The 24739-nt window shown below is 36.1% G+C and overlaps 1 protein-coding gene across 7 annotated transcripts in view; it reads left to right on the top strand.

The window, feature by feature from the left end:
• The window catches only part of PTBP3 (polypyrimidine tract binding protein 3), a 125964-nt gene that overhangs the window by 51985 nt on the left and 49240 nt on the right, over nucleotides 1-24739 (top strand). For 4 of the 7 annotated variants that reach the window (XR_006210621.1, XM_042964616.1, XM_042964615.1 and 1 more), the window contains 3 exons: nucleotides 7353-7522; nucleotides 10943-11089; nucleotides 20154-20318. Coding sequence is in view for 6 of the 7 variants with exons in the window: in XM_042964616.1 (XP_042820550.1) it covers nucleotides 7353-7522; nucleotides 10943-11089; nucleotides 20154-20318 (482 nt within the window). In the remaining variant the exon portion in view is untranslated. Of the gene's footprint in view, nucleotides 1-939; nucleotides 1114-7352; nucleotides 7523-10942; nucleotides 11090-20153; nucleotides 20319-24739 lie in introns of those variants that run through there. The other 3 variants (XM_015543072.2, XM_015543073.2, XM_042964617.1) reach the window with 2 other exon arrangements.

Here is a 24739-nt window from a genome sequence, read left to right as displayed (position 1 = left end):
AAACAGAAAATCAGGACACAGGACAGGGGTTTATATTTCCTGTGATCTAAGACTGATTTTTACATTTTTAAATTGTGAAAAAATAAAACAAAGAACAATATTCTGAGATACCTGAAGCTTATAGGAGGTACTAATTTTGATGTTTATTCATAAAACTTTATTTGAATGGAGGCACACTTTTTTATTTCTGTCCATATGGCTGCTTTCATGCTACCACTGTAGAGGTGAATAGATGCAGCAGAGATTGTATGACTCACAAAGCCTAAATTATTTATGTAGCCCTTTAAGAAAAAGTTTGTAGATCTCCTAATATAGATGTTTTCAACACTAACAACCAACTGATTTTAATTGACAGTGGAGTAGTTTCTGCAACACCATCAGAATATGCTTTTTTGGAAGTTCACATGACATAATCACCAAGATAGGCTATATGTGCATCCTAAAACAAGTCTCAAAGTGAATGCATTAAAATTATTTATAGTTCGTTCTCTTTAAAATTATATTAGAAATCAAAAACGCATAATCCTCAAGTATATGGGGGAAAATTTTCCAGTTATTTATTTAAAAATTAACATTTAACCCATGAATCAGATAAGTCACAAGGGAAATTAGAAAATATTTTGAGGTGAATTAAAACAAAAACACAATTTACTAAACTTTGAAGGGTTCAGCTAGAACTGTTTTTAGAAGTAGGAATTTACAGCTTTGTTTACATTAGAAAAGTGCAAAGTAAATCATCTAAGCTTCTAAGCATAGTATAAGAAAAACAAGTTAAACCTCCAGGTTTAAAGGAAGAAAATATTAAATATAGGAGCATAAATTAAGGACATAGAAAACAGTAGAGAAAAATTAATGAAACCAATAGTTGTTTTTGTATAGGTCAATAAAATTGATAAACCTCTAGGTAAGACCAAAAAATGAGAGAAGACAGAAATTACCAACATCTGTTGGTAATTTGTTTAAACCCCACCCCCATTGTGATGGTATGTGGAGATGGGGCCTTGGGAGTTGGGCCCATTGTGGGGCCTTCACAATGGGATTAGTGTCCTATCAGAAGAGATATTAGAGAGCTTGCTCTTGCCTCCACCTCTACTATGTGAGGACACTGAAAAGGTAGCTTGTCTTTAAGCCAGGAAAAGAGTCCTTATTCGAAAGTGACATTGCTAGTACCTTAATTTTGGACTTTTAATCTCCAGAAGTATGAGAAAGTAAATTTCTATTGTTAAATGACCCTGTCTGTATTTTGTTAAAGTATCCTAAGCAGGCTAAGACAGATATTAAGGAAATATTATGAACAATTTTAAGCCAATAAAATGAATGAATAGGCATTCATTCAATGTAGATGAAGTGGACAAATTCCTTGAAAAATACGGAGTATCATAACTGGTACAAAATGACTAGAAAACCCAAATAACCCCTATACTTGTTTTAAAAATCAAATTGATAATTAAAAAGTTAAGATCTAGGGACGCCTGGGCGCCTCAGTTGGTTAAGTGTCTGACTCTTGATTTTGGCTCAGGGCATGATCTCGTGGTTCCTGAGTTCAAGTTCTGTGTCAGGCTCCACACTGCCTCTCCCCTACTCGCCCCTCCCTTGCTCACTCCCCCCCACCCCCCCCCGCCACCCGCCCTTCTCTCTCTGAAAATAAATATAATTTTTTTTTTTTTTTATTTAAGACCCAGTGGTTTTTTTAAAGGAAGAAACCATACCAGTGCTACACAAACTCCTTCAGAATATAGAAGACAACACTTTTGGGGCTCCTGGGTAGCTCACTCCGGTGAGCGTCCAGCTCCTGATTTCAGCTCAGGTCATGATCCCAGGGTCGAGAGATTGAGCCCCACATTGGGTTCCGTGCTGAGCTCGGGGCCTGCTTAAGATTCTCTCTCTCCCTCTGCCCCTCTCCCCCATTCTCTCACGTGTGCTCTTTCTCTCAAATAAATAAAATGAAAAGAAATTAAAAAAAACATTTTCGAATTTATTTTTATGAAGTTAGTATTACCCTTGATACAAGAGGGAAAAAAAAATTACAGATTAATATCTCTCATGAAAATGGACCCAAATATATTTAGAAGGCATTAAGTCAAATTCAGCTATATGTGTGTGTGTGTGTGTATATTTTATATATATATATGTAAATATAAATATATATATGCATGGAGAGGAGGTCATATATCATGACCAAGTCAGATTTATTCCAAGAATACAAAGTGGTTTAACTTTAGAAAATTAGTACAATATACTCTATTAACAGAATAAAGAGAAAAACTTTATGATCACATTAATATGTCCTGAGAAAGCATTTAAAATTCAACTTTGACTTTTATTCATGATAAATAAGACCTTCGGCCAAATAAGACCTCGGCCAGGAATAGAAGGGAACCTGTTTACCCTACTAAATGTGTGAAGCTACAGCAGACAATATACTTAATGGTGTAAGACAGTCGTGTCCCCTGAAATCCACAGTAATGGAAGTAATGTTCACTCTCATTATTTCTATTCATCTTTGTACAAGAAGTCCTAGCCAGCTCAATAAAACTAGAGTAAGAAATAAAAGGCATCACATGTTGGAAAGTAAGCAATAAAACTGTATTATGTAGAAAATTCTAAAGAATTTAGCATGGTTGCAGAGTATAGGGTCAGCATACCAATATGTGCAAGACCATTACACTGAAAACCACAGGACGTTAAGGGAAATTAAAGAAGGCGTAAATAAATGCAGAGAGAAATAATGATGTGTATGTTTTAGATGACTCAAAATTATTATGACATGAATTCTCCCCAGTTAAATACCTGATTTCAAGAATTGCTGTTAAGGGGCTCCTGGCTGGCTTAGAACAGCATGCCACTCAGTCTTGGGTCGTGAATGCAAGTCCCACTTTGGGTATAGAGATTACTAAAAAAAATAATAAACTTAAAAAACAAAAATTGCTGCTGCGCCTGGTTCAGTTGGTTAAGTGTCTGACTTCGACCCAGGTTGTGATCTCATGGTTCTTGGGTTCAAGCCCTGCATCGGCTCTGCACTGACAGTGTGGATGAAGCCTGCTTGGGATTCTCTTTCTCTCCCTCTCCCTCTCTGCCCTTCCTGCACTTGCGCCTTCTTTCTCTCTCAAAATAAATAAATAAACAAACTTAAAAAGAATTGCTGTAAAGCTATAGTTTTTTTTTTGTAAATCTATAGTTACTAAGACACTATGGTAATGTCAAATGATAGCTGTATAGCTTGAGGAGGTGAGAGTCTTAGAGGGAGGACTGACTACAAAGGGACACCAGGGAACTTTTGAGGATGATGGAAAAGTTGGGTATCCTGATTTTTGTGGTCATATGGATATATACATTTGTCAAAAGTTGTCAAACTCTGCATTTAAAATGTTACATAGATTTTATTGTATCTAAAGTATACCCTAGGGATGCCTGGGTGGCTTAGTAGGTGAAGCGTCTGACTTCGGCTCAGGTCATGATCTCACAGTCCACTGGTTCGAGCCCCGTGTCGGGCCCTGTGCTGGCAGCTCAGAGCCTGGAGCCTGCTTCAGATTCTGTGTCTCCCTCTCTCTCTGCCCCCTTCCCTGCTAAAAATAAACATTAAAAAAATTTTTTTTAATAAATAGATAAAGTATATCCTATTAAACTTGCATTTTTAAAAAGATCCAGATTTCTAGGATAGTTTTCCTGGTGGATTTCTCCAATTTTGAGATGGAAATACATGAATTTTAAAAAGCTTCTTTCGGGGTACCTGGGTGGCTCAGTAGGTTAAGCATCTGACTTCTACTTAGGATCTCATAGTTCGTGTGTTCAAGCACCACATCGGGCTCTGCACTGACAGCATGGACAGAGCCTGCTTGGGATTCTCTCTCTATCTCTCTCTTCTCGCTCTCACTCTCCCCCTCCCCTGCTTGCACGTTGTCTCAAAAATAAATAAATAAACATTGAAAAAAATAAAAACCTACTTACTCTCTTTGGAACCTAATATGTAGCAAGTATTCAGTAATTTTCAGTGTATCATTCAGTAAAATATGAAATTTTTACAAGTGAAGTATTTTGAATGCTGATTTTTATAATAAAAATTTTGGAAAGTCTCATGTTATTTTTTTGTACAGAGAACAATTCTTCAAAGTTACGTGTTTAATACATTAGAATTTCCTTGTTTTCTGTTGACTTTTATTAAATGATGCCATTTATTTGCTTATGTATTTTCCATTTTCCAGATTATTATATTTATCGAGTCTTTGGCTATCACCTTTTCTGGGGTCATTCTTAGATTTTTAGCTTTCATAGAATAATTAAATTTTTAGTTAATTTGGACAGTGTCTTAAATTTTCCAAAGTAAGCACTTATAAGAAAAAAAAATCATTGTTACCTATAATCATCATTTTAATACCAAAAAAGTAGAAAGACTATCACTTCTAGATAAAAATCCTTCTTAAGAAAATCGTGACGTATTATTGATTAGTATGTGCTAGGCATTACACCTTGTATCTAAATATGTTATCTAATTTACTTTTCAAAATAACCCTGTTACACTCATTTTACTGGAAAAGAATTTGAGGCTCAGCTATTTCAGGTAACTTGCTAGAACAGGATGTCTGATTTAATAGCCCATGCTCTTAACATTGCTCAGGCACTTTTATATTTCAGAACAATTAACAACCTAAAATGCTGGGTTTTTATAATTAAGTATCTCTTGATAAAATTTGTCAGCAGGGGTGCCTGGGTGGCTCAGTCGGTTAAGTGTCTGACTTCGGCTCAGGTCATGATCTTGTGGTCTGTGAATCTGAACCCCTCATCAGACTCTCTGCTGACAGCTCAGTGGAGCCTGGACCCTGCTTCGGATTCTGTGTCTCCCTCTCTCTCTGCCCCTCCTCCGTTTGTGCTCTGTCTCTGTCTGTCTCTTTCTCAAAACTAAATAAACATTGAAAAAAAAATTTTTTTAATTTGTTACCATAGGTCTTTATTTGATAGTACAACACGAATTCACATAGCAAGTGTAGGCATTCATTTTTGCTTACACAGTTTTACAGAGATGATGAAAACCTCTGTTAAAGAAACCACCTCAGGGTGCCTGGGTGGCTCAGTCCGTTAAGTGTGGACTGTTTGTTTCAGCTCAGGTCATGATCTCATAGTTCATGAGTTTGAGCCCCACAAGGGGCTCTGCGCTGACAGCTCAGCACCTACTTGGGATTCTCTCTGTCCTTTTTTCTCTGCCCCTCCCCTGCTCAGGAGCAGCCTTTTCAGTGTTCTTCCATTTGTTTTTGGAATATTCTGGGTAAACTGATAAAATCTCCTTGCATCTAGGAGGTTTTTCCAGTCTTTAACACCTTGTGCTAGTTAAGAAGGCACAAGATGGTGGTAGTGCTATCTTGCCATCGATGCAAAGGAGGGTGCAAAAGGGCATACTCCATGCCTGGCTTTCACTCCTGTTTAGGACGTGATGATTAGTGTTCTAATTTAATGACAGTTGTCATTATAATCCACATAAATCTGCCCATACTTTCAAAATGTATGTCCGTGTCAAGTGGCTTGCTTTTTTCTAGGAATGGTAAGACATTTTGAGATGTTTGTGCTAAAAAAAAAAAAATTACCTTTAAACTTTAGTTTGAATGACGTTTTCACTTGCTAGCTGTGTACAAAATCATTTAGTTTCTGAACTTCTGTCTCTTCATCTGTTAATATTTAACTCAGTATATTTTTATTTGTCTACTCAAATGAGGTAGTATAAGTGAAAACAGTGTGAAAACTAGAAACTAAGGGACATTTCAGGTGGTTGCAAGCTGGTCAGCGTGTTTAGACCAGGATAGTGTGGTCGGTGGATAGGATGTTGAATCTGAGTGGGGGTGGAGGAGGGACTGAGGCTAGAGGGAGGTAGAGTAGAAGTGGAAATGATCATAGGTGAACTTAGTGACATTGCGAATGGACATGAAAAATGTTAATTAGTGATTTTGGAGGGAAAAATCAATATTTCTGGGTGGTTGAGAGGAGAGGAAATCTCTTGACTCACAGATTAATTTGCAATAAATATTTAACTGCCTATTTTCCACAGTCTCACTAGGCATTTGTTATATACAGGTACAGACCACTAAGGACCTGAAGGAATCAGTAGTATTTGGTGTCTGGGTAGGATGCTGCCTGCATTCATGAACAGAGAATTTGGGAGTGAGTGCTGATTTGGGTATTAAGTCAAGCTACTCACTTGAAAGCATGTTGACTTCTATGCCACAGATATGGGGACACAGTATGGCCATATAGTTTTTATGTGGTCCTCATGTTACTTATTTATAGCCATAGACATCTGATTGCAAAGTTCCATTAATGTTTGGAAAAATGACAATTTTAGACATTTGGAAAGATTGTATTTTCCTCCTAATAGTGCTAAGTATGGTACTGTTTAGCATTTACACACACACACACACACACACACACACACTGTAATGAAACAGGGCTTTCAGATAATTTGCATTCAGTCTTATATGGTGCTTTTTTTCCAAGGAAAAACATTTCTGAATCTTATGTACATAAATTAGAGTATTCATTACAGGCTTATCAATTCTAGTTATTGTCAGTGTTAAAAGAATTTAAGTAAAATCTAGCTGTAACTGGGATAATGGATTTTTTTATTGTGCAGCAGTCTTCTCAAACTTCAGATTGCATCAAAATCATTTGGAGGGCTTGTTAAAATACAGGTTGTTGGGTGCCACCCCTTAGGTTCTGATTTAGTAGGTCTGAGGTGGGGCTGAAGATTTGCATTTCTAATAAGATGCTTATGTTAAGACCTACTGTTACATGGTAAGGAATAAGATTGTCTTAGGAAACCGCAATTTAGCTTCTAAAAAACACTTTATAAATAGATTAGTAAAAACTACATAATGCCTGAGAAATAAACTTAATTTTCATAATGATACAGCTCAAATCCAAATCCCCTCAGGATGTGGTAAATATAAAATTTCTTTTATAGTCTTTCCTGAAACTTAATTGTTCATATTTACTTATTTAGCATGGGAACAAGTTAGCAGAATATCTTTAAAAATACATTAAAGACACTATAAACATTATTCTCCATTCACAATAGTTGTTTAGAGGAATTTGATCTCTCTCTATATTAATTTATTTATCCAATACTTTTCCTTGAAATTAAAAACCAGACTTCAATTTTTAAAAAATTTAATACTTGCCATGAAAAACCAAAACACCCATTCATTGAAAGTGGATGGTTTTCCACTGTCCTTATCTCTGATCAGCCCTAGAGTTTCCCTGAATTTCAAAAACTAAAACTGTTGGAGATGAAATGTGACAATAGGGTTAATGTAGTATGTCAACCTAAATTAGTTTCAGTAATTTGAAAAAATCTTATATTTTTTTAGCTAATGGGAATGACAACAAGAAATTTAAAGGAGATAGACCTCCCTGTTCGCCTTCTCGTGTTCTCCATCTTCGCAAAATTCCAAGTGATGTCACCGAAGCAGAGGTCATATCATTAGGTCTACCATTTGGCAAAGTAACTAATCTTTTGATGTTGAAAGGAAAGAGCCAGGTATGTAATATTTAAAGATTGAACCACAGTGATTATCTCTGGGTACTAGTGTTAAAGGTGACTTTTATTTTCTTGAACTTTTCTGTATTTTCTAAATTTCATTTTATTTACATAAAGTAGTTTTTTAAATAGAATTTTTTTTATGTGTGACAGGAAGCAACAAACAAAAATATTAACACAGGACATAGGATTATCTCTTTTTCAATGACTTGTCCTTTTCTTCCTGAACAAAAAAATTTTATATTCTTAATTACAAAATAGTTTATGAAAATACCCTGTGATTAGCAGAAGACCAAGACACAGAGAGGATATAAATTATGCCTCATTTGGTAGTTAAAGAATAAGTTTTCCAAAATCTGTATAGAAATGTGTGGTATATTTTAGTTTAGAATTAATATATAACTTCTTTAATAATTCAAAAGAGATTGTTAGAGGTTCTTCATTTCAGAAGTTAATAGGTTTTTCTTAAGATGAATCAGGAAACTTGCTTTTGTGGTGACCATGACAAAAATATAATACTTGTTATGTTGATTTGAGTAATCACCTGCTTTTTTGTTCCAACTCAGACCCCATTAGGATGAATTCTTTAGTTCTTTCCCAGTTTTTGGTTGTCCTGAAAATCTTTTAAACTGAGCATTGCTGGTAAGAAGAAGACAACAGATTTAAGCCCTAAACATTGTGTAGTACATTGTGATAAGACCCTATGTTCTTACACTTTTGTAAATAAGTTTAAGAAACAAATATATTTATAAACAGATTGGTATGTGTTTGGACATGAAAGAGATTATCATGTCTGATTCTGGCCCTTTAGTGAAACTAACGTTCCTGTTTAATTCGGATGAGGTTATTTAAATCTGGAGAGGCTAAATAACATGTTTTAGTATTCAGCTCTTGTATGTTTACACATTTATTTTACATCTTCTGGAAATCTTACATGTGCCTGGATCTTTATTTTAACTCAGTTGCCACTACTGAGAATATATGGTTTGGGTGGTTTTAAAAGAGCCAACATGGCCAAGTCTAATGGCTGTGAGATGTATCGTGTATGTGTATCATGTACATTATCATGTTTCATGCACTGTATCCTGTATATTCTGTTAGATGGTTGTGAGGGGCAGCAATGTCACAATTTGTTTTTGTCTCTGCTATTGGTTCTGGGTTTATTATTTATCTGCAGTGCTATTGTGTTAATTGCTTATCTTTCAGTCATAAATCATGTTTAGAAAATATTTTGTTAGTTATATACTTTAGCAAGAGAGTGATGTGAGTCATTAGAACTACTTGTAGCTGTAATCTTTCTGATGGCGCTTAGAGGTGGGAATGTTGAGGGCAGCATACGGGATATTTTCGCCAGCCTTTCTGTGGTTAGTGACTTCTGGGATTTTTTTTTTTCCACCCCTTATTATGAAAATTGATTTCTTTGGATACTTTAGAAAAACCTAAATAATTCCTACTGGGGTCCATGTGGAAAAAGTTCTTTTTATGTATGAATTTTTAGGTTGTATATACTTTCAAGAAAAATTTTCTATAATAATAATCATGTATTCCAAAGATATTGTTTAGCTTTTCCTTTGTGTAACTAATGTTAGACATTGAGTTTAGTTTTTGCATTTATGAAGGGGTTTTCAGAAAGATACTCTCCCTCTATATAGTGAATATTATTAGCAAAAAGTTTACATATTCTTTGTTGAAAAGGTGATTAAAAACCAGACAGGAAATGTTGCTATTGCTTTTTGGTTACCTTGATCATTTTTATCTTCCTTAGAAAAATTAGTAAAAGCATATTACTAATACAGATAATGGTTTTAAAGTGCATTTCTTGAAGATAGTAGAATTTATTTGTTTATTGAGGATCAGTTAATTAATGATATTTGATCTATTGTGGTGTGGCTAACATTACTACTTCATAGAATGTTGTTAATTAAAGCATTTAATTGGTTCATTTGTGACATTTGATGAATACAGTTAAGCATCACATTTAACATTTGTCAGGTTAATATTCCTTTACTGGAATATTTGCCAAATAGAAACACTTAGTAAGATAACTATAAACAAATAAATAGTTTGACTTACAGATATTTGCCATTTCCTATGTTCAGGAAATTTTGTTAATAAATATATATTTTTATAAGTTGTGTTTTATATATAATTTGAAGTGGTTACTGTACACTTGCTAATTACATGCTCTGTTGTAGTAAAAAAGAATTGAGTTATCAAACTAGAAATTTGCATGGACTTGGATCAGGAGTTCTTCCTATACATTTTTAATTTGAGATGTTCATTATAGGTAGTTCTGGGGGCTCAGAATGGTTAGTATTTCATCTTCGTAACTAACCATTATGATAGGGTGGCAGAACCTCTCACGGAAGTTTCAGGAGTTCTTACAGCTGGAAGAAGCCATGTGTGGAATAAGACATAGATCTCAAGGAGTCTTTTCTGATCTCAGCTCTTCCTGTGTTATTTTTCAGATATCTAATATTCGTACAATGATTACAGGTGTTAAAAGATGAATTCAGTTGAGTAAATTTTAAAGATTTTATTGGCTTTATTCAAGGATTCGTGAATTGGGTAGCATTTCATCTAGCAGATAGAAAGGAGCTGTGAAGAGCAGTGCATAATGAAAGGCTTCTGTAGGCAGAATAGGGTGGGACAAGGAAGTTACTAGTAGAGTGAGTTGTTTGAGGCAAGGTCATCTTCCTTTAGGGAATGGTTGGGGTCTGTAAGGCAGATAACCTCACTAGTGCTGACCAAGTAATTCCAGATGAACTGGTTTAAGATTCTAATCTTGGGAGAGGTTGAAACTATAATTGTTAGGTATTAACTCCTGGTTTGGTGATGTGGGCTTAGTCGGGCTTAGTACAGGTGACTTCATTTTGGGCTTGTTGCCTCTGTATTTTTTAACACAGATCTCAGGAAAAGTCACTTGAATGATTCAAATCAATATTGACTTAATGTAGGAAAGATATTATCCCATTTCCCTAACTTGAACAATTGAGCCTTTACACCTGAGTTCTGCATTTAATTGTATCATAAACTTAAGTGTATCATAAACAGCTATTTAATTAAAAGGTAAAAGAGCAAATCATTATGCCCCATCTTGGAAAGTTCTTATTTAGGAAAGAACTATTAAATTCTAACCCCTGAAAGCATCCATTTTACAGTACTGATGCTCACCTTTATTTTCACCTTTTTAATTATTTCTAGATTTTAGAAGAAAGAAAAAAGAGGAAAACCAAAAACCACATGAAATCATTTATTCAACTGGCAATTTCCCAGTCCCAAATCCTTTATTGAGCTCGACTTTTCATGTGTATTTTCATTTAACATCAGTGGTACACTTTGAAGCAAGAGTTTTTTCATAGTTCTTAGCTGTCTTTCAAAAACATGAGCTTTCACTTTACTTTCTTGTGTTTATTACAGGCTTTCTTAGAAATGGCTTCTGAGGAAGCTGCTGTTACTATGGTGAATTACTACACTCCTGTTACTCCTCACCTTCGAAGCCAGCCTGTTTTTATTCAGTATTCCAATCACAGAGAACTTAAGACTGACAATCTACCTAATCAAGCTGTAAGTATTGAAAGCATTTAAAAAATTAGCTACAAAAAAAAAAAAAAAAAAGCTACAAGAATACATGGTATAATAGCTTAAGATTAATTTTCTATTTCTCAGAGAGGAAAAAAAATCATGTTCCTTCCTGTTAGGATGCTTTATTAGTAAAGATTATGTATGTAAATTCTTACCTGAAGGCTTAAGTAGTGCCATTTAGAAATACGTTTGAAGTTGCGGTGCTAGAAATGACAGATACTGGGGGTATAGCTCAGAGGCAGAGCATTTGACTGCAGAAATGGCAGAAATTTAGTTTGCCCTTGAAACTTTTTTCACGAGTAAGAGAAAAAACTTACATTCTTATCTCTTAAAATTTCAAGTCCAAAAGGAACTTTTTATAGAATACTTAGAATATATAACAAAGGCATTAAGAATTTCAGTGCCGCTTCTATTGTGATGTTAACATTAAGATGTTAATAAGAATTTGTATAGATATGTTCATTAAATGGTTTTTGACTCTTCTAGGTGAATGTGGAATGTAGAATATCAACATCTCTAACCTCGTTTTTCAGTTTTTATTTTGATATAGTTCATATTGACTATAGTTCATCTTCTGTGTCTCTCCAGGTTGATTTGTAGTAGCTAAAATAGTAATTTGAAGTTACTTAAGGGTAAGAAAAATTGATCCACAAAGCAAGAAAGAGGTTTTTTTATTATGTTATGAGCATGTTTGGGCCCTATAGTCTTGCTCTAGGCAAAAGAACTCCTCCAGCCCTTTGATTCTGTGCTGAAAGTCATTATAGTGCAAGCTACTGAATTTAAACTAGTTTTCCACATTTTTAAAACAAAGAATTTTTCTGTGCATAATCCTTAGCTTGTTCTAAGAGATATTAGTGGCATATAATAACCTATATAAACTTAGTAAATGAGATGTTAGATATTTTTAAATAGTGTAGACTTTTGTAAATGAAAAATTGACTTAAAAATTCTAAATAGCATCCATTCGCATGGTAAAACATTCAAACAGTCCAGAAAAGTAAAAATGACAACAACAACAACACAGTTGTCCAGAGACAACTAATTAACATTTGCTAACAGTTTGGTGTGTATTCCTTCTCTATCCAGGTGTATTATTATCTGTGTATATAATTTTACATAAGTGGAATCCTAATGTTTTGAAAGCTCATATTTTTTTTTATAATGTGTCATGGATATTTTTTTGATGGCTATAAAGGCAGAATTACTTCACAGTTTTTAAGTGAATGCATAATACTCCCTTCTATAAGACAGCCATAATCTATCCAATGTCTTGTTAATAGACATTGAAATTGTTTCCAGTTTTACACTTTTTAGAAATAGCACTGTAGCAACATTCTTACATATCCTAGCACACTTGCAACATTTTCTTACTAGTTAACGTTTATGGCAGTGAAATTGCTGGGACTAAGCATATGCATATTTTATATTTTGATATATATTTCATGATTGCTTTTTTTTAATGTTTATTTTAGAGAGAGAGAGGGAGAGGGTATGTGTGCAAGTGGGGGGAGGGGGGCAGAGAGACAGGGAGAAAGAGGACCCGTAGCGGGCTCTGTGCTGACAGCAGAGAGCCCAATGGGGGGCTTGAATTAATGAATGGTGAGATGATGACCTGAGCCAAAGTCAGTCACTTAACTGACTGAGCCACCCACGTGCCCCACATGATTTCTTTTTTTAAAGAATATGTGCCAGCTTAGGGTGCCACTCATATGTGTAAGCAAGCAGTTTTCCTGTCGTCTTTATTAGAGGATGAAATCATATCTTATTGTTTACTTAATATTTATTTGAGAACTTATAAAGTATCGTGATTTCTGTTGATGCAGTTTTTTTCCCCATTTTTAACACTGTGGTAAATTACATATAAAATTTACCATTTTGACCATTTGTAAATGCCGAGCAGCATTAAGTACATTCATATTGTGCAATCCATCACCACCATCTTTCTCCAGAATTCTTTCACCTTGGGACACCAGGTTATGATCTCATGGTTTGTGAGATTAAGCCCTGCTTTGAGCTCTGTGCTGACAGTGCAGAGCCTGCTTGGGATTCTCTCTCACACTCTCTCCCTCTCCCCTTCCTCCTTCTCTCTCTCTCTCTCTCTCTCTCTCTCTCTCTCTCTCTCTCAAAATAAGTAAATAAACTTAAAAAAATAAATTCTTTCACCTTCCCAAATTGAAACTCTATGCCCTAAACGCTAATTCCGCATTCCCCTGACCCCCTAGCCTCTGGCAGCCACAGTCTACTTTCTGTCTCTCTGAGTTTTGTCTACTAATGCGGTTTTAAAAATATTTTTACACAATAGTCAAATCTCTTAAGATTGTATTATGGTTTCTGATTTTGATACCATGCTCATCAGGACCTAGTATACCAACATTAAAAAAATTGTTTTTGGGGTGCCTGGGTGGCTCAGTCGGTTAGGTGTCCGACTTCGGCTCAGGTCGTGATCTCGCGGTCTGTGAGTTCGAGCCCCGCGTCGGGCTCTGTGCTGACAGCTCAGAGCCTGGAGCCTGTTTCAGATTCTGTGTCTCCCTCTCTCTCTGACCCTCCCCCAATCATGCTCTGTCTCTGCCTCAAAAATAAATAAACGTTAAAAAATTTTTTTAAATTTTTTTTACCTGTGTTTTCTTCTCATATTTTTATGTTTAGTTGGTTTTATTTAAATGTTTAAATTTTTGTTTTATTAGAAATATTTTGGAGGTGGGGAGTGAGGGTAGGCTTTGATCTCTTTTTTAACTCCCATTGACCAGTTTCTCCTTTATCGTTTTTTTGAATAACCCATTTATTATCTACTCATGTGAAACTTGTTCTTTGTCATGTTCTAGTTTTCTGTACATTTGCTGTACCTACTTAAAACATGCATGTATACCCTTCTTAGGCATGCATACACATTCTGCTTGCCTGGCTCTGATATACCCTCATATCTGTGCTACTCACATGGTGTGCATTCCATGTCTAATCCAGACTACCTTTTGTATTCATTTCTGTTCCATTCCTGTTTTCATCTCCCTAGAGCTAATGTCTCCAGTATTAATATTTTGTAAGGCAAAGCCCTCTTTTATACTCTCTTTTCAGACATTAATTAGCTATTGTATTTTACTTATGTCTCCATATATAATAGAATTATTTAGATAACTTCTACCCCCCCCAAAAAAAACACAGTTGGAATTGGGTAGATTTTATAGATTAATTTGAGATAATTAACATTTATATTGCTCTATGATTCTTTTGAGGAGGATGTATTTTGACTCCTGTCTTTCACTAGAGTTTTAAATTTTCATTCATGTAAGTCATGGCAGTTTTCTTATTAGTGTGATTCCTAAATATGTTAGAATAAGTCTTGAACAAGGAATAAACAATTTAATAAAACTCTTAAAGACTGGATTATTCTAAAGAGAAACTGTGAGGCATTCCAGTTGCTTGGCAACCAAAGCCAGCTGAAATGACCTAGTTAATTCTTCGATAGCCTTGATTTCTTCCTAGTGCCCTTTCCATTTTGTTATTTTTGTGCAATTTTTATACATTGGTGTTTGATAAAATATAACAGTTTTTCTTTTATTCAAAATCCTACACCAAAGTTGAAGTCAGAATTTAAGGTACTTGTTTGCATATATAAAATATACCAAATGTCTTTTTTTTTTTTCCGATAGCCCTGGGAAACTGATAAATCACTATTTCATTATCTTTTATTCTCTGAATAACAAGGTAACCCAAAACATGCACATAACTTCTTTTCCAGCCTATGGACATACTTGCCAGAGAGGGTCAGGTGAATATCAAATATTTTTTAAAATTTATTTATTTATTTGAGAGAGAACACAAGCAGGGGAGAAGTGCAAAGGGAGGGAGAGAGAGAGAGAGAGAGAGAGAGAGAGAGAGGGAGAGAGAGAGAGGGAGGGGGGGGGAGGGAGGGAGGGAGGGAGAGAGAGAGAGAGAGAGAGAGAGAGAGAGAGAGAGAGAGAGAGAGAGAGAATCTTAAGCAAGCTTCGCACTCTGCACAGAGCTCAGCCTGGGATCATGACCTGAGCTGAAATCAAGAGTCAGCTGCTCAACCAACTGAGGAGCCCTTCAAGTATCTTTATCTTTTTATTTAAACTAAAATTATAGTTGGGGCACCTGGATGGCTCAGTCAGTTAAGCATCCAACTCTTGGTTTTGGCTCAGGTCATGATCCTGTGGTTTAGTGAGTTCTAGCCCCACATCAGGCTCCAAGCTGACAGTGCAGAGCCTGCTTGGGATTCTCTGTCTCCCTCTCTCTTTGCCCCTCCCCCACTTGTGCTTTCTCTGTCTCTCTCAAAATAAATAAATAAGCTTAAAAAATATGTAAACTAAAATTATAGCTAAAAAATTTAGATTGTATTTTGAGGTACAGCATTTGAGAAATGGTTTTATTAATAACCATCATTAGGGTATAGACAGTTTTGTTTTATTTTGTTTTTTTACCTTGTGGGTGGACATTTATAAATCTGCAGAGATAACCATGGAAAGATTTTGCCTAAAAATGTTTTCTTAAAAAATCATCAAACTCTACACTTCAGATCTGTGCATTTTATTGTACATTCATTTCTATCTCAATTTTAGAAATGTCTTTTTCACGTTATCCAGACATGTTTAAATTTTCTATGAAGTCTATTTGTCCTCCCCTCACCTTGATGAAATACTTGCATTTCCAGTCATGCTACTGCTGTTTCCTTTATTAAGTTATTAAACTATTCCAGCGAGTTTGTTTAGAAAACATTTAAAAAATTATCTCCCATAGTAGGAATTCTGCTGCCTCATAATTTTTAGCATCAAATACACAGAACATAAATCTATGTGAAATAATCTCTTTATATTAAGAAAATATTTCTCATTTTCTCCCACCCCCAACTTTTCTGTTGCCCTCTGTGGAGAGTGTGCCTCAATTTTATTTTTTTTTTTACTTGAATGTTTTGTCTAATTAAAAACGGAAACTACAGAGTTATTTATTAAATAAATCTGTCTTCAGGTGTTATTTTCTCAGATTTTTATTGTCAAAAGCATTTCTTGCATGCCTGCTGCTCAGAGACCTTTGTACTCAGTGCTCTGTGAAATACTAATGCAGAATATGTTGAGAACTCTAGAATGACTAGCACAGTAGGTACCGTGGCTTCTCCTGTTTCTCTGTTGTGGTACCCCCCATGCCAAAAAGGATGAGTGAAGGAAGAGGAGCTATGATAAAAATAGTAGTATCAGTAGCAGGAAGCATATGTGTAGAATTGTTTAATAAGAAGGATTGGTAGAATGGTTGATGGCATAATGAAGTAAAGTCAGCAAGGTTAAGTTTACTTTTGGTTGTGCAGGCTTAGTTTTGTAAAGATTTAATCCTCCTGATCTAAGAAAAAAAAGAACCATTATTCCATTTAGAACTTCTCTATGTTGAAGTCTTTGCCTAGACGTTCTAGAGTTATGTTTGGTATGGTAGCTGCTAGCTACATGTGGCTAAATTTAAATAAATTTAAAAATGAAAAATTTAGGCGTACCTGGCTGGCTCAGTCGGAAGAGCATGTAACTCTTGATCTCGGGGTCATGAGTTCGAGTCCCACATGTTCTTGTCTGCTAATTCTACCTTCTGGGTCTTTTTAAAATTAATTATTAATTGACCCACACCTTCTGCTAATTATAGACTCAAAGTGGAAGTCTGAATCAGTTTTCAAACTTGAAAACAATAGAACCCATTTTCCAAATAAACTCTTACTGAGGATCCCAGTGTAAAATATATGAGATAAACTCCTGTTTTTGAGGCAGGATTGGGATGCTCAGTATTCCATAAGAGCACAGTTTTGAAAACAAATGATACAAAATTTTCAAATAATTACGCATACATTGTTCTCAAAGATAATGATGTTTTAGAAACTGAATGTTGGGCAGTTTGAATATTACCTGATACATAAAAATCTATATGGCCTAAAAATGCTGGTAAAAAGTATAAAAAAGGAGTTGCATATAAGCATAAAAGTGGAAGGTGTTCTGGGGCACCTGGGTGAGTCAGTGGGTTAAGTGTCTGACTCCAGGTTTCAGCTTAGGTCATGATCTCATGGTTCATGGGTTCCAGATCCCCCTCAGGCTCTGTGCTTCTGGTGTGGAGCCTGCTTGGGATTCTCTCTCTCCTTCTCCCTCTTGCTGTCTCTCTCAAAATAAATAATAAACTTTAAAAAAAAAAAAGTGGAAGTTTATTAAGCATACACAAAGTTAAAAGCCAATCTTCAGAAAGATTCTTCTTTTAATGTTATTTATCATAGCATAATGTCTCACATTAGAGAGATGATATAATAAACTAAAAATTAAAATAATAAAAGCAAAACACAAGAAATGTTCATTTAAAATTGGAAGTGAATATATGTAAAAAAGTGGTGATTTTTTTTCATTTTGTGGCACAGACTAATTATCACCATTCTTAAGGAATGATGAGAATGGAACAAAGAGATTGATGAAAACTTGCATTTGATTTCATTAATCATTAACCATGCTTTTTTCCCTTAAATTTTCCTTCCTTCACCCACTTCATTTTCTGAATAATGGTTTTAAATTTTGAGGCAGTCATAAAATTGAAAAAGAGTTACAGATACAAGTTTTGATTTCTTCAGGCATTTATGAATAAGTTGCTTACCTGATCGGTCTTCATTGTCCATTATTTTAGTGTGCATTTCCTATAAGCAAGGACATTTTCCTACACAACCAAAATATAGAGGTCAAAATTAGGAAATTGACATTCAGTCCTCAGTCCCCATTCAAGTTTTGCCTATCATCCCAGTAATGTTTGTTAGAGCAAAACAAACATTATTTAGAATCACATGTTCTGTTTAGAAGTCACATCTTTTAGTGTTCTTTAGTCTGAAACAGTTCCTCAGTTTTTGACTTTCATGACCTTGATTTGACACTTTGGATGATTATAGGCAGTCTGTTGTCTTGATTTCCCTCAATTTGAGTTTATCTGGTATTGCCTTGTGATTACATTCAGTGTATATAGTTTTGACAGGAACATCGTGGAAGTAATGTCCTTTTTTTCTCATTGCATCATATCAGGTGGCACATAATTTCAGTTTGTTGCATTACTGATGTTGTGCTCTTAGATTCCTTGATGAGGCTCATGTTTGGCTTCTCCACTGTAAAGTTATGACTTACAAAGGAGGAAAGAGGAATATTTTGGGGGAAGGTACTTTAAAGCAGTATATATATACTTCTTACCAACTGTCAACTTATACCAGTATGGATTTAAGGTTTCCTGTTTTATTTGATGGGTTGTTATTTGTTACAATCACTATTTTGATTCTCAAACTGTCCTATATTTGGCCAGTGGGAGCCACTTCAGGGAAGCTGTCTTCTATCTTTTGGCATGTTTCCATAAATATTTGAACAGTTCTTTGCATCCTAGTAAAAACAAACAAAAAAAACCAAAGAAACAAAAAAGTTACTCATTTTGTACTGTCTTTGCTCCAGCTCTGGAACTCGACTTGTTTTAGGGCACTCTGGTCTTTTTAGTGGAGCATGCTATTTCGAAACTCGTCTGCCGAATGAAATCTTGCCATTTGCAACAATATGGATCTACCTAGAGGGTATTATGCTAAGTGAAATAAATCAGACAGAGAAAGACAAGTATGTGATTTACTTATATGTGGAATCTAGAAAATAAGTGAAAAACAAAAAACAAATTCTTAAATACACAGAGCAAACTAGTGGTTGCCACACAGGAAGGTGGTTGGGAGGAGGGTTTGGCAAAATAGGTGAAAGACATTAAGAAGTACAAACTCCCAGTTATAAATGTCATGTAGATAAAAAGTACAGCATGGGGAATATAGTCAATAATATTGTACTAGTGTTGTATGGTGGCAGATGGTGACTGCATTTGTGGTAAGTATTGAGCAATATATAGAATTTTCAAATCACAATGGTGTACACCTGAAACTAATATAACATTGTACGTCAACTGTAATTCAATAACAACAGGAACAATAAAAATAGGAGACGTTTCCAGGAGTTTGACAAAAGTGGGGTTCAGAATTGTGTTTGAGACATTTTCAGATTTTCATCAAGTGTTTAAGTACCACTGTTTACAGTCCTCTGTGTGACTCCAGACAAACCATTTAACCCATCTCAGACTCGGTTTTCTCATCTGAAAAAAACGTAATAATACATGCCTTGTAAATTGTTGTGAGAATTAAAGAGAGTTGTATAGTGAATGCATAGAATGATACCTGCAATTAGTGCTCCGTAAATGTTCCATTATAAGTAAATATTGTCTTCTTGCTAAAAAAAAAAGAAAAACTTGTCTGCCTGCCCCTGCTTGGGTTCTTACATCCTATTTTAGGCTGCCCCACCATTGAATTACCTTCTTACCCCGGTCAGGCCTTCATGAACCTCCTCTTCACCCTGCTTGGACTGTCTTCACTACATTGGGTCACACCATGTGGACCCTTGCCTAACTCTCCTTGGGCTCTAACAGTCCTGTCAGGCTATTCTCTTCTGGATGCATTTCTTACCCTTTTCATATTCCTCAGGTTTGATGGCTAGCACTGAACCACCCCCACACTAGATACCTTTCTTACCTTGTTTGGGCTCAAGTTGCCCTTGCCAGGCAGCCTACTATGTAGATGCTGTCCTCATCGCTCAGGCTCTGATGCTCATGCCAGGATGCCTTCCTATAGGGATGCATTCCTAACCCCCTCTGAACCACCGTAGCTCCATATTTGCGTCTCTCATATGCCACCCAAAGGTTTTAGAACTCAGTGGTTCAGGGAGGGAAAAAGAAGAGGGACTTGAGTGGTTTTTAAGTCATCTTTAATGTTACTTTCACTTTTTTTTCTGTTATTTAAAAATTAGGAAATAAAAATCATCTTCACATTTTCCTCTTTTTTTTTTTTTGCCATGTGTTTTTTTCATTTCTTCAAGTAACTTTAAGTACCTTTCTTAAATATTGTGTCATTGTGATAAGAAAGCAAGTCTTTTGAATCTTAACTGGTTACAAATTTAGGATATGTGCATCTAGAGAAAGTAGATATGTATTTTTTTCCTTATTTTGGATTGTTTTATAGAGAGCCCAAGCTGCACTGCAGGCTGTCAGCGCTGTCCAGTCAGGAAGCCTGGCCCTTCCTGGAGCTCCTACCAATGAAGGCACAGTCATACCTGGGCAGAGCCCTGTGCTCCGAATAATTATTGAAAACCTCTTTTACCCTGTTACTCTGGAAGTTCTTCATCAGGTAAAGTGGAATAACACTCTTAAGAGGCAAATGTGACCTCTGTAGCTTTTGATGTTTATATCTTAACTTTCTTTTTTTTTTTTTTTTTATTTTGACTGGTATATATGTTTAAATAATAATAACCTTAGGCATCCTGTTTTATGTAGGAAATAGCATCTATTAGAGATAATTTTTTTTAATGTTTATTTTGAGAGAGAGAGAGAGAGAGAGAACACAAGTGGGGGGGACAGAGAGAGGGAGACACAGAATCTGAAGCAGGCTCCCGGCTCTAAGCTGTCCGCATAGAGCCCGATGCAGTGCCCGAACTTGTGAGCTGCGATATCATGACCTGAGCGAAGTCGGACGCTCAATCAACTGAGCCACCTAGGCACCCAGAGATAACTTTTCTATAGCTTCATTTTTCTAACTTAAATACTTGATATAAAAGGGTATGTAAGAAATTCTTTTTTAAAAATACATAAGCATGAAAATGAACAAAGCATAGAATCCTATTAAAAACACACTGATAGTAGTTATTCTATTAACTTTTTCTTACATTTGAGTATTTTCATTTTAAAAACTCTGAAAGGAAAGTATGTGGTAACTCTTCATGTATAAAATGGAAGTATCATGTTAAATACTGACTGATGGTCAACATAATTTTCATAGATTACCCATTAATATGTCCAAACTGTTGTGATAAAAGGCACCCCACCACATCATGGCCTACTATGAGAGTGTCGAATTTAAGAACTGGAAGGTAGCTAAGTTACATAATTTTGTAGTGAATAAAACTGAGACTCAGATAATTAAATATTGTAGAGAGTAACTGAAGAGACAGTTAGAACTCAAGCCTCCTAATATGAAGTCCAATGTTGTGTTTTGTATGCTTGCTATACATATATATATATGTGTGTGTATATACGTATATGTATATATATGTATATGTATATATATATGTATGTGTGTGTATGTATTTCCAAAAGAGGGCAAGAAAGAAGAGGACAGAAGATCCAAGGCGGGCTCTGTGCTGCCAGCAGAGAGCACAGTGTGAGGTTTGAACTCATAAACTGCAAGATCATGACCTGAGTCAAAGCCGGCTGCTTAACCAACTGAGCCACCCAGGCACCCCTGCTTGTTACAGTTTTAACTAATACTCCATATATACGTATCCTCAAAATGTAACGTACAATTACTTGGTAATCTGTATGTATAAACATTTGACATCTAGCCCAAAAACTTCAATTAGTTTTTGTCCTCTTTTGCTGCATATTGATTCCATCTCCTCATAGTTGTCAAGCCATACACTGTAATGTTAAAACACTAAAACGGGTACCTGGGTGGCTCAGTCGATTAAGCATCCAACTTCAGCTCAGGTCATGATCTCCTAGCTTGTGGGTTCAAGCCCTGCATCCACCTCTGTGCTAACAGTTCAGAGCCTGGAGCCTGCTTCGGATTCATTCTCTCTCTCTCTCTCTCTCTCTCTCTCTCTCTCTCCCTCTCTCTCCCTCTCTCTCCCTCTCTCTCCCTCTCTCTCCCTCTCTCTCCCTCTCTCTCCCTCTCTCTCCCTCTCTCTCCCTCTCTCTCCCTCTCCCTCTCTCTCTCTCTCTCCCTTTCTCTCCCTCCCACTCTCCCACTCCCACTCTCCCTCTCTCCCTCTCTCCCTCTCTCCCTCTCTCCCTCTCCCCCTCTCCCTCTCTCCCTGCCCCAATCCCTCGCTCAGGCGTGCATACTCTCTCTCTCAAAAAGAAATATTTAAAAAATTTTAAACACTAAAACATATACTTATTTTCATATTTATATCTCAGTATGTACTGCATAGTGTGATGCCAAGTCAGTCCAGAATCATTTAACTGCTTTCCAAACCTTTGGCTTTGCACTACTAAGTGAAGAGTCATAGGGATGTATATGTGCATGTGTGTTTAAGAATTGAAGTACTTTCCGGGGCGCCTGGGTGGCTCAGTCAGTTAAGCGTCCGACTTTGGCTCAGGTCATGATCTCACGGTTCGTGAGTTCAAGCCCCGCGTTGGGCTCTGTGCTGACATCTCAGAGCCTGGAGCCTGTTTCAGATTCTGTGTCTCCCTCTCTCTCTGACCCTCCCACGTTCATGCTCTGTCTCTCTCTGTCTCAAAAATAAATAAACGTTAAAAAAAATTAAAAAAAAAATTGAAGTACTTTGCATCCTTTCTCACCTTTTATAAATTAGGAAACTGGGGTCCTTAAAGTCACGTTACTTTCCCACAGTCATTGTACTAATTGGCAATAAAGTTCAGATACATTTCCCAACACAGTTCCTGTGCCATGCATATAAATATCAAAATATACCATTTATTAGGCCTACTGTGTTCCCTATAGTAGTTTTATGCATACCATTTTCTAAATATATGCATTTGTGAAGCATGTCTAGGAAAGGCCTTAACAGTACTATCCATAGCCACCCTTCTTCCTTACAAAGGTTTCAGCAGTTGCTTAGGTGATTGGCTTCTTAGTTCTGGTGACTTTTCTTGTCCTATGTTTATCCCAGAGTGTCATTGAGCACTGTGATCCATCAGCAGTGTTTGTTTGCTTTTGTAACGGTAACATCGAAGCTACTACTAACTTACTAATGCTGTTTTACAGAAGATGTTCTTGCACCTGTGGCTCAACAGTGCCATCATTCAGCCTTGAGTTTAGCTAGAGTCTTGTGGTTCTGCCGTGTCATTCCATTTATTTTTTTCCTGAGAGCAGTAATAAACCTTGTTTCTCTCCCAAAAGATCATGGGGTCCTTCAGAGTGAAGAGGAGTAATTCTGAGCGTCCTTAATAGTAAGCAGGACTCTCAGCCTTATCAGTTATCACACTTCCTTGTTTAATCCTCTTTTCCCTTGCTGTTGGAATGAAATCAAAGCCCTTACCAAGGCCCTTAAGGTCCCACATGCAGACCTCTCCCCTTCTCTTTAACCTCATTTCCTAACACCCTTCTGCTTATTTAGCCACTGGCTTTTCTGGCCCTTTGCCCCCAGTTTACTCATGTCTTAGTCCGTTTCTATCTCCTGTTTCTTTCCAAAACACTTGACTGAGACGGTCACTTAGTTGAACCTACATCATTCAGTTTTCAGCTCAAATTTGCCTCCTCAGTCTTTCTCTCATTGCATTAACTGAGCCCTCTCCCCTAGCACTCTGTGTCATTAGCCAACTAAAGTGTAGTATAACATGATTAAGGATACAGGGTCCGGAGCTGGTTTGAATCCTGGCTCTTCCACTTACTACCTCTATAACCCTGGGCAACTAACTTACCTCTCTGTATCTTTTTCTTATTTATATAATGGGGCTGGACATGGTGTCTATCTTTTATATATCTTTATATCTTTACTGTGAAGATTACATGAGTTAATGCATTTAAGGCACCTAGAAATATTAAGGTATACATTAGAAAGATACATATTAAGTGCTCAAGAAATGTTAGCTGTAATTATTAGACACTAGTAAATTGCACTGTAAGAAACTGATCCTTGCTCTGGTCTTGTGGGTAAGATATAATTTCCTAAGTAATAGCCTAAAAATGTGATGAATACATGGAAGTATGGAGTTGGTTGCACCTGTTGTAATTAATTAGCGTATTATTTTATATTTTTGCTGAAGAGTTGGCATTAGCTAAGCTCTTCTCTGACATCTCTTGAAGTTAGTGTTTTTTTTCTTTAGCTCATGGTAAGGGGAGTGAGTGAGTGAGATGAGAGTGGTGCTATTTCAGGTGAGGAAAGTTAACGGAGGTTTTCAATATGATGATATTTGAGCAGAGGCTTAAAGTATGTGGTAGAATAACACAGAAAGAACAGCAAGTGTGAAGTGTCTAAGTGCAAGGGTGCTTAATGTGTTGAAATATCAGAAATAAGGCTATGTAATTGCAATTGTAAAAAGTAGGAAAACTATAAATGATAGAATCAGAGAAGGGGTTAGGATCCAGATGATGCAAAGCCTTTATAATCTTTACACTATGTAAGATGGGAAGCCATTAGAGGATTTTGAGTAGAGGAGTAAGATGATAGATTTATGTTTTAATGGAATCACTCTTGTTGCTGTGTTAAGAATAAATTGTAGGCATAAGTGGAGGATCTTAGCATAGTCCAGGTAAGAGATGGTGGTGACCCATGTGAGGATGTGGTCTCGGGAAGTGGTGATTATGGATATATTTGGAAGGATTTGCTGATGGGTTGAGTAATCGTGGATTATGAAGAAAAAGTGGAGTAATCAAGAATGCCTTCCAGATTTTGGATGTGAGCCTCTGGTAAAATAGAGCAATTTTCTACTAAGATAGTAAAGACTAAAGGGAAAAGAAGATTTGGGGCGGGGGTAGAGGTAGTGTTTTGGACAAGATAATTTTGAGATACCTATTAGGCATGCAAGTGGTTGATGTTGAATAGACAATTGGGAAATAAGTTTGGAATGAGTGTAGGAATTCAGGGC

The sequence above is a fragment of the Panthera tigris genome, chromosome D4 (assembly GCF_018350195.1).
Source record: "Panthera tigris isolate Pti1 chromosome D4, P.tigris_Pti1_mat1.1, whole genome shotgun sequence".
Lineage (NCBI taxonomy): Eukaryota > Metazoa > Chordata > Mammalia > Carnivora > Felidae > Panthera > Panthera tigris.
The sequence above is the reverse complement of the archived record's forward strand: the minus strand, read 5'-3'. Positions and strand labels throughout refer to the sequence as shown.